Source organism: Podarcis erhardii, assembly GCF_964252035.2.
Source record: "Podarcis erhardii genome assembly, chromosome: 12".
Lineage (NCBI taxonomy): Eukaryota > Metazoa > Chordata > Lepidosauria > Squamata > Lacertidae > Podarcis > Podarcis erhardii.
The window spans coordinates 2549409-2568570 of NC_138513.1; the positions used below are offsets into that span (position 1 = coordinate 2549409).

Below are 19162 nucleotides of genomic sequence, written 5' to 3' on the forward strand. Positions count from 1 at the left end.
ATTTCTATACTGCTTTGGGCCCACAGACGGAGGACACGGCGAAGGAAGAGCATGTCGATGCGAAATAAAATAAAATAAAACCCTCCCAGTACAATCAATCGATTGAAAGGATATAAAATGACAAAACTACAACATACCCATCGGTTACACTGGTTTTCGCCTTATCGTGCAAGTTTATGCGCATTGGTGCTTCTACCTCATTGCACGAAACACCTATCTGGAATTAGAAACTGAGGGAAAGGTGAGAGGCCGCTGGCATTTTGGCTCCTCTTCTGCCAGAACTGATTCCCACAGGGGCTATTCCACCTTCCAAATGGTTCCAGTGCTGTCCAAATTTTTATCAAAGTGATGTGAAGGGCCGTGGGGGCCAACCTTTTTAGGATTTTACCCCAAAGTTGTTGAGCTTTTTAAAGGATTTTACCCCAGGAAATAAACTGCCACAGGGGCTGGATTAAAACAACCAGCGGGCTGGATCAGGCCCCCGAAATGGACTTTGGACATGCCTGGGTTAAACGTTGATGGCACTTTATGAAGAGATATTGGCACAATTTGCTTGTTTCCCTGTTCTCTCCCTTTCTCATTGTTGACTGTAAGCGGGTGGGGAAAGGGATCGCCCTTTTTAAAAAATTATCTGATGGTCACATAATAATACAGAATGCATAACATAACAAGCAAACCCAAATTGCCAATGACCCCCTCACGCAAACTCGGAACAGTTCTCGCCAGAAAAGTACAGTGGAACCTCGGGTTGCGAACGCGATCCATGCGGGAGGCACATTCGCAACCCGCAGTGCTGCGCATGCACAGGTTGCAATTCGGTACTTCTGCGCATGCACAAAGTGCGATTTAGTGATTCTGCATGTGCGCAAGCACCGAAACCCAGAAGTAACGCGTTCAGTACTCCTGGGTTTGGCGTGGTGCGCAACCCTTGTCGTAACCCGAGGTTTGTTGTTTAGTTGTTTAGTCGTGTCCAACTCTTCGTGACCCCCTGGACCAGAGCATGCCAGGCACTCCTGTCTTCCACAGCCTCCCGCAGTTTGGTCAAACTCATGCTGGTAGCTTCGAGAACACTGTCCAATCATCTCATCCTCTGTCGTCCCCTTCTCCTTGTGCCCTCCATCTTTCCCAACATCAGGGTCTTTTCCAGGGAGTCTTCTCTTCTCCTGAGGTGGCCAAAGTCTTGGAGCCTCAGCTTCAGGATCTGTCCTTCCAGTGAGCACTCAGGGCTGATTTCCTTCAGAATGGATCGGTTGGATCTTCTTGCAGTCCATGGGACTCTCAAGAGTCTCCTCCAGCACCAGAATTCAAAAGCAGCAATTCTTTGGCAATCAGCCTTCTTTATGGTCCAGCTCTCACTTCCATACATTACTACTGGGAAAACTATACCCAATTTAACTATACAGTGGTACCTCGGGTTACATATGCTTCAGGTTACAGACTACGCTAACCCAGAAATAGTACCTCGGGTTAAGAACTTTGCTTCAGGATGAGAACAGAAATCGTGCTCCGTCAGCACAGCAGCAGCAGAAGGCCCCATTAGAAGTGGTGCTTCAGGTTAAGAACAGTTTCAGGTTAAGAACAGACCTCCAGAACGAATTAAGTACTTAACCCGAGGTACCACTGTACAGACCTTTGTTGACAAGGTAAAGGTAAAGGTAAAGGGACCCCTGACCATTAGGTCCAGTCGTGGCCGACTCTGGGGTTGAGGCGCTCATCTCGCTTTATTGGCTGAGGGAGGCGGTGTACAGCTTCCAGGTCATGTGGCCAGCATGACTAAGCCGCTTCTGGCGAACCAGCGCAGCGCACAGAAACGCCGTTTTCCTTCCCGCCGGAGCAGTACCTATATATCTACTTGCACTTTGACGTGCTTTTGAACTGCTAGGTTGGCAGGAGCAGGGACCGAGCAACAGGAGCTCACCCCGTCGCGGGGATTCGAACCGCCGACCTTCTGATTGGCAAGTCCTAGGCTCTGTGGTTTAACCCACAGCACCACCCATGTCCCATGGTTGGCAAGGTACCACTGTACACGAGAACACAAAATACATGATAAAACAAGAACAAATTTAATAAACAAAGAAACAACAACAACCCTGCGAGGTAGATTAGAATATGAGAGATAGAGAAAATGAATGCATGTAGCCAGCTCAAAATCACCCTGGGGGTTTCATGGCTGGATGATGGACTCAAGGGCATCCTGATCAAATTTGCAGATGACACCAAACTGGGAGGGGTGGCTAACACCCCAGAGGACAGGATCACACTTCAAAATGACCTTGACAGATTAGAGAACTGGGCCAAAACAAACAAGATGAATTTTAACAGGGAGAAATGTAAAGTATTGCACTTGGGCAAAAGAAACGAGAGGCACAAATACAAGATGGGTGACACCTGGCTTGAGAGCAGTACATGTGAAAAGGATCTAGGAGTCTTGGTTGACCACAAACTTGACATGAGCCAACAGTGTGACACGGCAGCTAAAAAAGCCAATGCAATTCTGGGCTGCATCAATAGGAGTTTAGCATCTAGATCAAGGGAAGTAATAGTGCCACTGTATTCTGCTCTGGTCAGACCTCACCTGGAGTACTGTGTCCAGTTCTGGGCACCACAGTTCAAGAAGGACACAGACAAACTGGAACGTGTCCCGAGGAGGGCAACCAAAATGGTCAAAGGCCTGGAAACGATGCCTTTTGAGGAACGGCTAAGGGAGCTGGGCATGTTTAGCCTGGAGAAGAGGAGGTTAAGGGGTGATATGATAGCCATGTTCAAATATATAAAAGGATGTCACATAGAGGAGGGAGAAAGGTTGTTTTCTGCTGCTCCAGAGAAGCGGACACGGAGCAATGGCTCCAAACTACAAGAAAGAAGATTCCACCTAAACATGAGGAAGAACTTCCTGACAGTAAGAGCTGTTGGACCGTGGAATTTGCTGCCAAGGAGTGTGGTGGAGTCTCCTTCTTGGGAGGTCTTTAAGCAGAGGCTTGACAACCATATGTCAGGAGTGCTCTGATGGTGTTTCCTGCTTGGCAGGGGGTTGGACTCGATGGCCCTTGTGGTCTCTTCCAACTCTAGGATTCTACGATTCTATGGCTGACTCTGGGTTTGAACCCTGGCTTCCCAGACCCTAGTCAACCGCGCTAACCATTGCACCGCACTGCCCGCTCCTCTCCTCCAGGGAGGGAGGGGGGAGTGGAGAGGAAGCCCCTCCCTTTGCCCTTCACTCCCCTTCCATTAAGAAACCCGCGCCGGCCTTGCATAACCACCCTCCTTCCCCTTGATTGGCCGCGGGATAATGTGATTGACACTGAAACCCCAGCGGGAGTGGGAAAAGGCGCCCCGTTGCGAAACGGGGAGGCGCATCCGGAGTCACGTGCACCAATGGGGAACTCGGGGCGGCGCGGTGCTTTCTGGGAGTTGCGGTCTTCCCGGCCAGGGCCGGAAGGGGCGGGGCGAAAGGGGAAGGCAGGCGCATGCGCAGCAGTCGAGCTCGCCAGAAAGCCTGTTCGGAGGCGGCCGTGACGCGCGTGAGTTGCCGGGTCTCCTTCGGGGTCGGAGCGGCGGCTGAGGTGAGGGGTTGGGGCCTCACGGGGGGGGGGGGTGTTTTCGGGGAGGGGGCCTGTTTAAGGAGGCCTTTCTTCTGGGGGAGGGGGAGCCTGCTTTCATAATAAAAAAAGGTTTTAATCTGATCTGACTGACTGGGTGAAACTTTATTTTTGCAAAGTTTCCTTTGGCTGTTCTATAATAATAATAATAAAATTTTATTTATGCTCCTCTCTCCCTTCTACAATAATAATAATAATAATAATAAGTTTTATTTATACCCCTCTCTCTCCCCTCTATAATAATAATAATAATAATAATAATAATAATAATACTTTTTTATTTATACCCCTTTCTCCCCTCTATAATAATAATACTGTAATAATAAAATTTTATTTATACCTCTCTCTCCCCTCTATAATATTAATAAAAAAAATTATTTATACCTCTCTCTCCCCTCTATAATAATAATAATAATTTATTTATACCTCTCTCTCCCCTCTATAATAATAATAATAAAATTTTATTTATACTCCTCTCTCCCCTCTATAATAATAATAATAATAATAAGTTTTATTTGTACTCCTCTCTCCCCTCAATAATAATAATAAAATTTTATTTATTCCCCTCTCTCCCCTCTATAATAATAATAATAATAATAATAATAATAATAATAATAATAATATTTTATTTATACCTCTCTCTCCCCAGCCAAGACCAGGCTCAGGGCTGCTAACACCAGGTATACAAACAATTGATTGAAATACAGCTTAAAAACAAGATGATGATGATGATGATGATGATGATGATGATAATAATAACAATTTATTATTTGTACCCCGCCCATCTGGCTGGGTTTCGCCAGCCACTCTGGGCGGCTTCCAACAAAGCTTAAAAATACATTAAAATGTCACACATTAAAAACTTCCCTAAACAGGGCTGCCTTCAGATGTCTTCTGAATGTCAGGTAGTTGTTTTTCCTTTGACATCTGGTGGGAGGGTGTTCCACAGGGCAGGCGCCACCACCAAGAAGGCCCTCTGCCTGGTTCCCTGTAGCTTTGCTTCTCGCAATGAGGGAACCGCCAGAAGGCCCTCGGAGCTGGACCTCAGCGTCCGGGCAGAAGGATGGGGGTGGGGATTAAAATACAACATTAAAATACATGCCTTGCCTTCTCTCCCCCCCCCACCCCCGCAGGTGGTTTAGCTTCCCTGTTTTGCTTCCCGCAAAACGACCCTGCCAGGTAGGCCAGGAGGCTCAGAGAGAGGCCAAGGTCAGCGTTTGAGCTTCAGGGCCAGGCATGGAGTCGAACCCGTGGCCACCCCCTCACCCAAGTCCAGCCCTTTAATCACGACCACATGCTGGATTTTGGAGTCGCTGCTGAGAAAGGGGGGGGGGAGGCCCCAGAAAGTGTTTCTGAATTTGTAGATTTTTCCCCCAAAATTTTTTTATTCATTTTATAACACAAATAAAACAATACAAACGGGAAAAACAAATTCTTGTCTTGTCCTTAGTTTTTCTAAACATTGTTATGTGGGCTTCCCCAAGACCCCCTATCTGATTTTCATTTTACTTCATCCTTAGCAGTTTACATATATCATGATTTCTAACCATTTTTTAAAATCACGCTTACTTTAACCGTAAAAAACTTCACATTTTATCACTTACAAATAATACTATTTTAAAACACACTATCTTCTGCTTCTAACCCTACAGCCTATATCCACTTCCAAAGCTATTCTAAGATTTAAATATTAACTGAAATTGTAGTTTTTTGGGGGGGCTGGAGTCGATAGCCACCCATTGTGGAGCAGCGCTTTGTAAAGTCCCGTTTATCCTTTCCCCCTCTGGACCCTTCCTAAAATGCCGGGCAGCCAGTGATATAATTGTGACTTCAAGATAAATTGGGCAAAAAACCATCCCATTTTAACTATTCCTTTTGCTATTAACAATCCAGGGTGGAATGTTGTAATGTGCGTTTCTTTGAGTTGCTGTGGCAAAAAGGGCGACTGATGCTTTCAATTAATACTAATAATTTTATAGTCTTCAATAAGCAATAGCTTTGGTGTCTAGAAATTCTTTCTGGCATCTTATTTTGGAAACCACTCATGGTTTCCTCTTACAGGAGGTTGAATGAAGAACTAGCCTGGGGAGTAATCTCCCCACCATCATCTACAGATTCTCATTTGAGGGATACTTTAAAGGGTAGATTCTTAAGGATCTTGTCTGAGACAAGAAAATAAAAAATTACTCTCATTCCCCCCCCCCCAAGCTCTTCATGGTCCACCTTTTTTAGGGGCAGTAGAAAGGAAGGAATTGGGAAAAGGAGTTAAGTGAAGTGCTGGAGGAGGAAATGGGAGTGATTGAAGTTGCTAAAGTCACTGCTACTGTAAAATGAGCCTAGGCACGTGGTTTTGGGAGTAGCTGGCAAGTTGCAGAGCGGAGACTTGGAGTTTGTATAGCCAGGAAAGCCGGCATTTCTGTGATGATGCAATTGGAGACACTCACATCCGGAAGGAGCATGCAGTGAAGTTCTGATGCAACTGGAACAAAGATCATGGGGGCAGGTGACGCAAACAGGATGGACTGCTAAAACAGCTGAAGGCCATGGGAACTTTGTGTCCTCAGAAGAAGTAGTGGGGGAAACCCTGTATGTAGCAACAGAAGCTTATTTAAAGTTGGTGTAAGATGGGATCAGGACGCGGGTGGCGCTGTGGGTTAAACCACAGAGCCTAGGACTTGCCGATCAGAAGGTCGGTGGCCTAGGACTTGCCGATCAGAAGGTCGGTGGTTCGAATCCCCGCGACGGGGTGAGCTCCCGTTGCTCGGTCCCTGCTCCTGCCCAACCTAGCAGTTCGGAAGCACGTCAAAGTGCAAGTACAGTGGTGCCTCGCAAGACGAAAAGAATCCGTTCCGCGATTCTCTTCGTATAGCAGTTTTTTCGTCTTGCGAAGCAAGCCCATTGACAGCTTAGCGGATTAGCGCTATTAGCGGTTTAGCGGCTTTTAGCGATCAGCTGTTAAGCGGCTTATCAGCGGATCAGCTAATAAGTGGCTTAGCGGCTTAGAAAAAGGGGGGGGAACCCGCAGGAACTCGCAATACATTTTCGTCTTGCAAAGCAAGCCCATAGGGAAATTCGTTTTGCGAAGCGCCTCCAAAACAGAAAACCCTTTCGTCTAGCGGGTTTTCCGTCTTGCGGGGCACCACTGTAAGTAAATAGATACCGCTCCGGCGGGAAGGTAAACGGTGTTTCAGTGCGCTGCTCTGGTTCGCCAGAAGCGAATTAGTCATGCTGGCCACATGACCCGGAAGCTGTATGCCAGCTCCCTCGGTCAATAAAGCGAGATGAGTGCCGCAACCCCAGAGTTGGTCACGACTGGACCTAATGGTCAGGGGTCCCCTTTACCTTTAGAGTACTTCAGTCCCACAGACACCAAGGTGGGCCGGAGTGTGTGCGCATGCACGCATGCGCAAACGCTGTTTCCTTCGCGGAGGAGGCGTGCGCAGCTTCCCATTGGCTACAGAAGCTTCCTGCCGCCAATGGGAAGCTGGCCAGTGTCACGGAAGGCAGTCCCCACTCTGCTTGCAGTTTAGTGCGGCGCACGGGAGCCGGCCAGGGGTCTATGGGCCAGTTAAACGACCCCCATGGGCTCCGTGTGCCAACCCCTGGTGTAAGACCTCTGGTAAGGGAGACTCCCCCCCCCGAATGAAACCTGGTGGTGTGACTGACTGATATCCCTCAAAGGCAGACTCCCTCGTAAGGAGTGAATCTCTAACCTGCCTTTGTAACTCTGGTGTTCCTGCATCAATGAACCGAGTCCTTGGAGGTCAAATAATTCTGCTGTCTCTGTTGGGAGCGACTGATTGCTCTAGGGGCAAAAAGGGCAGCGGGATATTTCTTGCTTCCATCCCTGCAGATCGTGGGGGTCAAGCTCAGAGCAGAACGTTCTGCAGAGACACAGTAGGCAGCTACATACGCAGATACTTTTGAATATCTTCAAGGGCAAGCAGCTGGAGCTATGCAAGCTTTCTCGGTATGAGAGGACAGACTGAGATAAGGGGGCCTGGTGTGCGATAAGGTAGCCATTTCTTTAAAATAGTAACAGATTTGGCTCTTCCATGATAACCAGGGAAGGGTCTGGAAGAATCGGGCAGCTAGAAGGACACTGACAAACTGGAACGGGTCCAGAGGAGGCAACCAAAATGGTCAAAGGCCTGAAAACGATGCCTTATGAAGAACGGCTAAGGGAGCTGGGCATGTTTAGCCTGGAGAAGAGGAGGTTAAGGGGTGATATGATAGCCATGTTCAAATATATAAAAGGATGTCACATAGAGGAGGGAGAAAGGTTGTTTTCTGCTGCTCCAGAGAAGCGGACACGGAGCAATGGTTCCAAACTACAAGAAAGAAGATTCCACCTAAACCTTAGGAAGAACTTCCTGACAGTAAGAGCTGTTCGACAGTGGAATTTGCTGCCAAGGAGTGTGGTGGAGTCTCCTTCTTTGGAGGTATTTAAGCAGAGGCTTGACAACCATATGTCAGGAGTGCTCTGATGGTGTTTCCTGCTTGGCAGGGGGTTGGACTCGATGGCCCTGGTGGTCTCTTCCAACTCTATCATTCTAAGTATGATTCTATTCTAAGTATGGATCCAGTGTTGTGTGACCGGATACGGAAGGGGGATGGGCTCTGCAAGTACGTATCTTCCAAACTTTCCCCCATAGTCCAGGGATATAACTCACCCATGTGTATTGGGAGAGGAGTGGTTAAATCAGGCATAGGCAAACTCAGCCCTCCAGCTGTTTTGGGACTACAACTCCCATCATCCCTAGCTAACAGCACCAGTGGTCAGGAATGATGGGAGTTGTAATCCCAAAACAGCTGGCGGGCTGAGTTTGCCTATGCCTGGGTTAAATTAATCTTCCCTTTATAATGATAAATAATAAATTTCGATTTATACCCCGCCCTTCCCAGTTCAGAAAACCGGGCTCAGGGCGGCTAACAACAAATTTAAAACACCCAATTGTAGAAACAGTATAAAGACATAAATAACAATAAAATTCAAAGTTCAGAAATCAATTTAGGGGAAATCCATCTAATAAGCATTAGATGATCACCAGGGCTAGCTGGCTGAATTAGTCCTACTTGGGCCAGCGAGGAGGCCAGGGGAGAATTAGCTGTGGGGTCCCAGAGCAGGTAATCTTCATAAAGGGGGGGGGGGGAGAGAAGGGAAATGAAAGATCAGGCTGAATTCAGATTAAAGGCCAGTGGGTCTCTGGAACTGAAGACCTGGATGAGGTCCTCCAGGCCACTCCCATCCGGCCCTCAGCTGTCCTGGTGCCATAGTGTGTAGCGTAGTTGGTAGGGCATAAGACTATTAATCTTAGGATCATAGGTTTGAACCCCATGTTGGGCAAGAGATTCTGGCATTGCAGGCAGCTGGACTAGAATTCAGTGTTTCCCAACCTTGGGCCTCCAGCTGTTTTTGAACTACAATTCCCATCATCCCTGATCACTGGTCTTGCTAGCTAGGGATGATGGGAGTTGTCCAAAAACAGCTAGAGGCCCAAGGTTGGGAAACACTGGACTAGATGACCCTCGTGGTTCCTTCCAAGTCTACGATTCTGTGGCCAACTTCAGTGCTTTTGCCTTGTCTTTAAACTATAACCTTTATTGGATGGTTAGTATTGATAACTTAACCTGTGAGATCACCCTACCGCATACATACGTGCTGCCTTGACTGCTTCGATCTGTGAGATTGGCACTGTTAATAGGTGTCACATAATCCTTGTTTAATTCGTAAGAAAAGGATCATTTAGTATGGCAGCACCTATGCTTTGAAACTCCTTGCCTGTTGGCCAGGTGCCTTTACTGTATTATTTGTGGTGCCTTCTAGACACCATTTTTGTTTGGACAAACTTAGATTTGTAGTCAAAACAAAATAAAAAAATTCCTTCCAGTAGCACCTTAAAGACCAACTAAGTTAGTTCTAGGTATGAGCTTTCGTGTGCATGCACACTTCTTCAGATACACTGAAACAGAAGTCACCAGACCCTTCTAAATAGTGGGAAGGTGGGGAGGGGTATTACTCAGAAGGGTGGTGGGAATGGGTGATTGGCAGATAATCACAGCTAAATAAATTGGCAGATAAATCACAGCTCCCCACCTTCCCACCTTCCCACTATTTAGAAGGGTCTGGTGACTTCTGTTTCAGTGTATCTGAAGAAGTGTGCATGCACACGAAAGCTCATACCTAGAACTAACTTAGTTGGTCTTTAAGGTGCTACTGGAAGGAATTTTTTTATTTTGTTTTGACTATGGCAGACCAACACAGCTACCTATCTATATTTAGAAATTTATAGAACACTCATGAGTGTTTTGTTTTTTTGTTTTGTTTTTTTGTTGTTGTTTTTTTTGCTTATGGCCGATTCTACTGTTTTAAAAATGTTTTGAATTGTTGTCTTTTTAAGAAAATAATAATATTGTTTTACTCCTCTTGTAAACCACTTGAGGGTTGTTTTTTTACTACCAAGCTGGACATGTTGTTAAATAACAAAGTAAATAAAAAATTTATATTCTTGCATACAGTCAAACCTCGGTTGTCAGATGTAATCCATTCCAGAAGCCCATTCGGCTTCCGAAATGTTCGACAACCGAGGTGCAGCTTCTGATTGGTTGCAGTAGCTTTGTGTGTTCGGCTTCCAAAAAACATTCGAAAACTGTAACACTTACTTCTGGATTTTTGGCGTTTGGGAGCCAAAACGTTCCAAAACGGAGGCATTCAGGAGCTGTGGTTTGACTATATATCTGATATTTGAATGACAGTGTTACGTGTTTATATGTAATTTATTATAGCAAATTCAAAAGCCAATATCCTCTTAATGGAAAAATTGAGTTAGGGCATGAATCTGTTGTTGTTGTTGTTTTAAAAAAATTGTGTTCACTTCTTTCCTTGAAGTTATCATGGCATCCAATTCAGAAAGTCCACTCCCTACCTATGAAACAGACGACAGCCAAACCTCAAAACTAATAAGAAAATCCCGGGAGTCTCCATTTGTCCCAATTGGTAAGCCCCTCTGACACTTGCAGTTACCCTGTTTTTGAGATACACAATTGCCCTCATAGTGTTTTGGTTGGGAATATAGGAGGTACAGTCCTAAATGTCTACAGGGCAAAAAGTCAGTACATACTGATGTATATAACTCTCTCATATAGCTGTAGATTTTACATGATTTAGTGGTCGGATTTGTACAATTGCCAGTGACTCACTTGTTTTAAATTGGCCCTTTTCTTGATTTTTAAATGGCTTTGGTACAAGCCCACCCCACCCTGGTCTGCGATGCCCTAAAAATTGGGGACTGACACTGCACCTAGAAATGGCTGGCATCCGTCTGTCTCAGGAGACAGTGGAAGAGTGTGCCTTCGGAGGTGAAGTCAAACCGTTGCAGAGTTACAGCACCTGCTGTGGCCGTAGGGACTGATATGGGAGAGACATGTTTTGCTGCAGCTGGGGAAGATGGAGGCGTCCGGTTTTTCAGCTGCAGATTCACCACAGCTCTCCTCCAAGTCATTATCCCTCCTGTGGTCACTGCTGTAGATACACAGCCTAACTGATTATGGATTATTGCTAAAGTCTTTTCAAGCCAGATCTGACTCTATATCCTACTTAATATCAAGGCACACTGTTCATGGAAGTAGTTACGGTAGTCTCTAATGAGTCAAGTTTCACTGGTGTCCTTAAACTTTGGCCAGAATCCAAAGAACCATCTGATTCCATCAGCAGGAATAGAGTGGGATGGGCTTTAGATTATTTTCAGATGGCAGACCTTGGTGTTAAATCCTTGTGGGGGATCCTTTAACCTTTCTGACTGGTGGACCTGATCCTTATCTCCCCACCCCCTGGTGGGACAAATTGGCAGGGCCTCATACTTGTCACTCACCATACTATGCTGTCTCGCGATGCTGCATTTTGAAGCCCATATATTGGGACTTCAGAGCGCGTCGTGGGGTTGTTTGAAAGCCCTTTTGCAAAGTGTGCCACACTGCTTTTAAAGCTCCAGAAACAGGTTTCTCTATGGTAGGAGGAAGTGGTTTCAGTTGAAATGGCTCCTAAAATAAATACACACCCTCCATTTTAACAACAGTTTTATGCTCCCATGTGCCTCTTGGCCTAGCCAAGGAACAATCGAGAGCTCCTGATCATTCCTTTAAAGCCACGTCAGTTTTTGCCCCACACCTAATGTAAAGCCTGCTTGTTCCAGGAAGGCAGAGTCACATGGGACATCAAATGTGGGGTTACCATGCTTTGGGTCAGTAAATAAGCTTTATTGTACTAACCAAAGGCCATGGGAAAACCATACAAACACTATCAGAGAAGTATCTATATAACTGTATATAAAAAACAGCCACTGCCTGAACCATGAAAATCATAAAATGCAGGTGCACACATAGATTGGGGACTCCACACGGCATACAATATTTTCCTATTTAGACCTCCAAATCTCCCTTGCAGCTTACTGCAATTTTGTCCAGGTTCTTCTTCCTGATCTTACTTGTCACCAGCACAAAGTGGGCCACATTGTAAGTTACTGGAGCATTAGCATCACTGATCAGCCAGAGAACCCTCTCCACCGGGGAGAGACACCTTTCCAGGACAAGCAAGGGATTTAAAAAGCAACTCTGTATATAGCGGGCAATGTGATAAAGACACTTTGGAGAAATGGCCTAATGAGCCAAGATTGGCCTGTGGCCCTGAGACTCCACATGCCTTGTACTACATGATAAGCTGCTTTTGAAACTGAAAGACTTTTCAGAAACAGTTTGTGACACTGTACAGAGGAGTGGTGTAAAGAGATGTTCAGTACAGACATCTTCCATGAACCTGAGCAACTTTTGGGATCCCAAGCACTACTAGTTGTCGCCACCCCCAGCCACTTTAATCAGGAGTTCTGTTGAGGGTGTTGCAGTGGCCGGCTGCACTGGCATACAAGAAATAGAGAATTTATAAGGCACTTCTGACTCTTTCTTCCCCTTTTCTCCAGGAATTTCAGGTTTTGCAGCCGTGGTGGCCTATGGGCTCTACAAGCTGAAGCACAGAGGGGACACAAAAATGTCCGTTCATCTGATTCATATGCGTGTGGCAGCACAGGGCTTCGTTGTGGGGGCCATGACCTGCGGTACGTACCAAAACCAGAAAGTCTTGTGTCTTGTTCAGGTACGCGGCAAGTCGTCTTTCCCTGCAAACCTTTCAGTTTGCCAAGGTACCTGAGAGAGGGTGACTTGATTTGGGCCGGTCCTGGCTTGGGAACTCTGTTTTCTGTGTTCCTAAAGGAAGCCACAAGAGCTGATCACTAATCAGGTGGTGCATCACTTGGGTCACTGCTCATGATATATGTGCTTCCGTGAGTTCCTCTCCCTCCTAGTATGGAAGTGGATCTCTTGATGCTTAGTGTGCAGCCTGGGCAGGTGTTTTACATGGGCATGATGGAGGGCTCTGAAGGATCTAAGAATCCTTCGGTTCCTAAATCTTAACTCTGCTTCCATTGGCCAACACAACAAACATGTCCCTTGAACATGTCCCTGGACTGTGTCCAGTTCTGGGCACCACAGTTCAAGAAGGACACTGACAAACTGGAACGTGTCCAGAGGAGGGCAACCAAAATGGTCAAAGGCCTGGAAACGATGCCTTTTGAGGAACGGCTAAGGGAGCTCGGCATGTTTAGCCTGGAGAAGAGGAGGTTAAGGGGTGATATGATAGCCATGTTCAAATATATAAAAGGATGTCACACAGAGGAGGGAGAAAGGTTGTTTTCTGCTGCTCCAGAGAAGCGGACACGGAGCAATGGATCCAAACTACAAGAAAGAAGATTCCACCTAAACATTAGGAAGAACTTCCTGACAGTAAGAGCTGTTTGACAGTGGAATTTGCTGCCAAGGAGTGTGGTGGAGTCTCCTTCTTTGGAGGTCTTTAAGCAGAGGCTTGACAACCATATCAGGAGTGCTCTGATGGTGTTTCCTGCTTGGCAGGGGGTTGGACTCGATGGCCCTTGTGGTCTCTTCCAACTCTAGGATTCTAGGATTCTATGAATGCATAGTTAGGCAGAGTCTATGTATATGTCTTGATAGATAGAGAGATACAGTAGATGAGGTGCCTAAACAAGAAACAGCTAAACTGATCCCAGGCAGATACTTGGACACACACCCTGTTGATTTACTCTGCAAGAAGATATGGGTCTCACATAGTACATCACAAGATGTGGGTCTCTCATTCATCCAGTGCTTTACCAACTGCACTGGCTCCCGGTGGAGTACAGGGTCAGGTTTAAGGTGCTGGTTTCGACCTTTAAAGCCCTATGCGGCATAGGACCCACGTACCTACGGGACCGCCTCTCCTGGTATGCCCTGCAGAGGACCTTAAGGTCCACAAATAACAACACTTGAGGTCCCGAGCCTCAAGGAGGTTAGATTGGTTTCAACTAGGGCCAGGGCCTTTTCAGCACTCTGCTGGGCAGCTCTCTGCTTGGAAGCTCTGACCTGGCAGGAGAGCAAAGTAGCAGCAGCGGTCCTGCGTCTGTGTGAGAATAGGGATAAATCAAGTCCAGAGGCAGATCGGTTCTTATCTCTAGAAGCGTTTATTTACAAGCCATAAATCAGTCTCTTTCCATCAAAAACCTCCGCCATTCCGGCATCTCTCCGTGCTTCCAAAAGCACACAGATTCACAGCCTCTCCGTTGAGCTGTGTCTCTCAGTCAGAAGTGAAAGCAACTCTGCTTGCAGACTGTGATGCACTCCTCTGCGTCAAGCTCTTCCCAGATACAGGACACCACGGGGTTTTAACCCTGTCAGTTCCAAACTCCACAGAACGCTCTGTCACAAGAGACTAGGGCTCTGCAGGACTTGACATCTTTCTGTAGGGCCTGCAAGACAGAGCTGCTCCACCTGGCCTTTGGTTTGGACTCAGTCTGACCCTTATGTTTCCCTCCCCTTATGGTCTTGATTTATCAGCTATTTTAAAATGAGGCTGCATTTTAACCTGTATTTTAAATTGGGGTTGTTTTTTCTCCGTCTCTTTTCCCCCCATTATGTTTTTACTGTGATTTTATATTATTGGTGTTAGCCGCCCTGAGCCCAGCTCTGGCCGGGGAGGGCGGGGTATAAATAAAAATTATTATTATTATTTATTATTATTATGGTAAGAACATGTAACGGAACACACTATGTTAAATCTGAATTCCTTGGTAGGGTGGCATAGGCCTCCTAGGTTGTGAGGTCCACTGTTTTGTGGAGAAATCTCAATCGGCCAATTTAGATCCCAAAATAGCATTGCTTTCTATACAGTGGTGCCTCGCAAGACGAAAAGAATCCGTTCCGCGATTCTCTTCGTCTAGCGGTTTTTTCGTCTTGCGAAGCAAGCCCATTGACAGCTTAGCGGATTAGCACTATTAGCTGTTTAGTCTTGCGAAGCAAGCCCATAGAGAAATTTGTTTAGCAAAGCGCCTCCAAAACGGAAAACCCTTTCGTCTAGCGGGTTTTTCGTCTAGCGGGTTTTCCGTCTTGCGGGGCACCACTGTATTTGCAGATGAAGCACAAAATCTTAGCTACAAAGACTTAATTGTGCATTTTATAACTGCAGCACATCTTGCTGTTGCTAGACACTGGAGGACATTAAATGTGAACCTGTATGAAGTTTGGTATGCTTATGTCTGGGAATTAATTCTGATGGAAAAGTTAACAGAAGGGGTACGTGAAAGAAAACAATGTGAGAAACTACATAACTTTTGTGAGAGTTCAGAACTTAACTGGTTAAGTGTTCTGAGATGTGCGTCACTTTCTGACGTCAGCTTGGAAGCTGGGAGGAGTCTGGGAGGAGACTGTACTTTCTTGTTGTTCTCTCTGTGTGTCTTGAGAGAGACGGACATGTTTTACCATGGCTGAAAGAAGCCCCGGTCTTATATGGGCTGAAATGTTCCAATAAAGAGCTGTAAATAGACAAACCTGTCTGTGTATGCTTGCATGGAGAAAAGGAGAAAAAGACTGCTTTACACCGCTGTATGCTACTCTGCTAAGCTGTGGCTAAAGAGACAGCAGAATTTGTCGCGCAGCTAGGAAGGAAGTGTGCCGGACGCTGTAAATCACTGATTGGGATCGTAAAGAAATCAGTGGCCACGGCTCTACGATCAAGCTCCAAAGATCGTTATCTCTACAACTTTTACATAACGTGGTCCTCCTTTATTACATATGCATTAAAGAAAGAACATGCATTTAAACCACCTAAGACACATGGGAGCATGTGGAATGATTTTTTTAAAACCAGCAAGTGTATAAATAATTTTTATTTGACTATATTACTAATGTGATTACCTGGATGTAGTTTGGGCTGTTGAGGGGGAGGTTAGGGAAAAACTGTATTTGATTGCTTGTATTTGATTATATATAGGGATGTGGGTGGCGCTGTGGGTTAAACCACAGAGCCTAGGACTTGCCGATCAGAAGGTTGGCAGTTCGAATCCCCGCCACGGGGTGAGCTCCCGTTGCTCGGTCCCTGCTCCTGCCAACCTAGCAGTTCGAAAGCACGTCAAAGTGCAAGTAGATAAATAGGTACCTCTCCAGCAGGAAGGTAAACGGCATTTCTGTGCGCTGCTCTGGTTTGCCAGAAGCAGCTTAGTCATGCTGGCCACATTACCCGGAAGCTGTATGCCGGCTCACTTGGCCAGTAAAGCGAGCTGAGCGTTGCAACCCCAGAGTCGATCACAACTGGGCCTAATGGTCAGGGGTTCCTTTACCTATTTGATTATATATTGTTCTTATATTCAACTAATGAAATATTCCGAAAGAAAAAAGGATTTCCAGCAAAAGAAAGATAGCTTTGAACTTGTTTTCTCCTGCTCCAGAGGGTAGGACTTGATTCGAAGGCTTCAATTTACAAAAAAGGAGATCTAGACTAAACATCAGGAAAAACTTTTTTACAGTAACAGCTGGTTGACACAGGAACGGTCTCCCTCTGGATATTGTGTACTCTCCTTCCTTGGAGGTTTTTAAGCAGAGGTTGGGTAGCCATCTACCATGGATGCTTCAGCTGAGATTCCTGCATCAGGCTCCCTTCGAACTCTATGATTCTATGAACTCTTAACCCTCTTTTTCTTTTCTTCTTCTAGGTGTCCTTTATTCCATGTATCAAGAATACTGGGCCAAGCCCAAGCCCAAGCCCTAGGAAGCCATCAGTTAAAACCTGTGTGTGCTGGTGTTCTTATGTACTCTCTAGCGATAGACCTCACATGGAAATGGCTCTGCAGTGATAACAAGCACAAGGGAGTGGCTCTGTAACTCTGTCCACATCACGCATGGTGTTAACCTCTACGCTGCCAGTGTTGCTCTACATTGTCAGTGACTTCAAACCTGTTCTTCTCTCTGGCTTGACGCCATCAGCTGATACTTTTTAAAAAAAAATAGCATCCAGCCCTTTTTCGCTATGCATCCCTGGCACTTAGGCACTCTGTGGCTTAGAGGTCCAGAATTGCCTCTTCAGAAGCTGTTCCTTTACTTTGCGAAATAATCAAGCGAGAAAATATTGGTAGAGGTGTACCAGCGTTTAGCAGAACACAAAATCTAACTCTCTCACTGAATTCTTTAAACTCCCTTGGAACAAATGACGTGGAAAAGAAACTCTTACCATAGTTTAAATTATTTGTTGCCTTTTGTTTATTACACAATCTTAAATTCTAAAACTCACTTATTTTCACCGGAGGGCATTGTAGTTTCTTGAATTCTTTTTTTAAAAATAATAAGAATAATTGCACACTTTGTATTGCATATATTTTAAAGAGGCTTGTTTGCACAGGGTGGGGGCCCCATATGGAAAACCCTTGCAGTGAAATAACGGGGCCAAATCAAAAACAGACCATGGTTCTCAACATTTGATGGAAAACGTGGAATGCTAAAACAAGATCTCCTGGGCAGGGGATTCATAGATTTGGTTGTGCCCACCCCCAGTAGCTAGCCAAAATGTTGTTGTTGCTACCAGCTGATCCTCCCCCTGAGCAGGTGAGGTCTTGATTATCACATCACGCCAAAACCTCAATGTTGAAGCCAGCCCCCGTCTTCCTCGCCAGCTCAAAGCTGCAGGAGAAGACAATGTCAAGAATACTCACCATGCAGAACCTTGAACTGGCTTACTCAGTGTTTCAGCATGAAGTTGGGGAGATTGCTTGCCCTTCAAGAAGTTTTTTTTTTTTTTAAAAAAAAGGGGTTTGTTAGCGGCCAGGTGATGCTGATTATATCCCCCCCCCCCCCAAAAAATAATAATTCACTAAACACTCAGTCGTCATCCTGTTGCTCACAACTAATTAATGGGACTTAACAGCTGTGGCTGAAATGGAATTTCAGGTCTGTAAAATTCTGTTTTCTGCCAGGCTGCCTGCATTCGTTGATTATATCATAATGTTCTGAGTGATGTTGAATAACGCAGTGTAAATTTAATTCAGTGACTCTGGTTTTATTAAATATATGTACATGAGAACAATTGTACTCTCCCACAAACCACATCTTTGTAGTCCCTTATTTTGTCTTTTGTGTTGTTCTGTGGCATATTTGCCTGCCCTTGTGAGTGGAAGTAGAAAAGAAAATAGGCAGATCTGTGGGGGCCCAGAGTTATGGAATGCATGAGGAGCATCAAACTCTCTAGCTAGAACAGGAGGGTAGGTTTTGATAAAGCAGGAGGTCTGTTTACTTTATTAAAACATGCGCATCAAGGATTCCTGAGCCGGACAGCAACAAAACAATGACACAAAACCTCAGCCTTGAGTTTTCCATGACAAATGCATTTCCCGTAGTTGTTGGCATAGATTAACTACGACCGATTGGTATTAGTATTAATTGTAAAGCACATACAGAAAAAGGCAGTTTAACTTCCCCCAAATGTTTGGAACTTTGCTTACATGAAGGGATCAAGGGTTCATCTCTGTCACCCCACAAGTGGGGCAAGTAAGTCCCTGCCAAACTGTCATGTTTAGGGCTATAGATGCTAGATCTGAGGAGAACCGACGGGACCAATTTTCTATTGTTACTCCATCCCACCTTTTCCTCCAAGGAGCTCAACAGGGAGGCTGACTTGGGCCCCACACTGTGGGTGCCCAGTGATGGGTTCCGTAACATGTCACTGTCAGAAGTTCAGCCTACGCTCGAGTAGGACCCTGGCATGTTCCCTCTATCCTGGTCGATTGTTCGGGAGCTTCAAAAGCTTTCTTCAGCCCGAACATCACAGCGACTGATGCCAACCGACACTGGCACACTTAGGGATCCACAGAGTTAGCGCATCATGCGTAACAGCAGCTCAGCATTTTGGCTAATCTACTTTATTTACATATAAACACACACGGAGAACTGCAACATGGCTCCCTCTCTCTCTAGCATCAGAGAGCAAAGAGAAAACGAACAAAGGACAATAGTCCCACTTCGCAGAACACAGTAACGCAAACATCCTGTCTCTGTCACTTCCCACTCTGTGGAGATATACCGTCATGTGAAAGACAATAATCCCATGACTGCAATCATGGAGCAGGAATTCTAACAGTCACAACGTCGTCACGTCATGACAGTGTGGTGCAAGCTCTGTGGCAGTGACTAGACGGGGGCCC

General features: G+C 45.7%; 1 protein-coding gene across 2 annotated transcripts; it reads left to right on the forward strand.

Moving 5' to 3' along the window:
- Window positions 1-3424: 3424 nt before the first annotated feature.
- On the forward strand, window positions 3425-18065 carry HIGD1A (HIG1 hypoxia inducible domain family member 1A). 2 transcript variants are annotated; one of them, XM_081834606.1, is made up of 4 exons: window positions 3425-3521; window positions 10489-10596; window positions 12572-12706; window positions 16685-18065. In XM_081834606.1, exons 2-4 carry the CDS (start codon window positions 10494-10496, stop codon window positions 16738-16740), a joined length of 294 nt encoding a protein of 97 aa, XP_081690732.1. In that variant the 5' UTR covers window positions 3425-3521; window positions 10489-10493; the 3' UTR covers window positions 16741-18065. The 2 variants fall into 2 exon arrangements, with proteins under 2 accessions (XP_081690732.1, XP_081690731.1); XM_081834605.1 differs by having other exon boundaries at window positions 3451-3563.
- Window positions 18066-19162: the final 1097 nt, after the last annotated feature.

What these genes read in the sequence shown, in the direction of transcription:
- HIGD1A (XM_081834606.1), top strand. Translation starts at nt 10,494, where the DNA reads ATGGCATCCAATTCAGAAAGTCCACTCCCTACCTATGAAACAGACGAC. An exon ending in GTCTCCATTTGTCCCAATTG is followed by an intron (nt 10,597 to 12,571) that starts GTAAGCCCCTCT and finishes CCTTTTCTCCAG; the next exon opens with GAATTTCAGGTTTTGCAGCC. An exon ending in TGTGGGGGCCATGACCTGCG is followed by an intron (nt 12,707 to 16,684) that starts GTACGTACCAAA and finishes TTCTTCTTCTAG; the next exon opens with GTGTCCTTTATTCCATGTAT.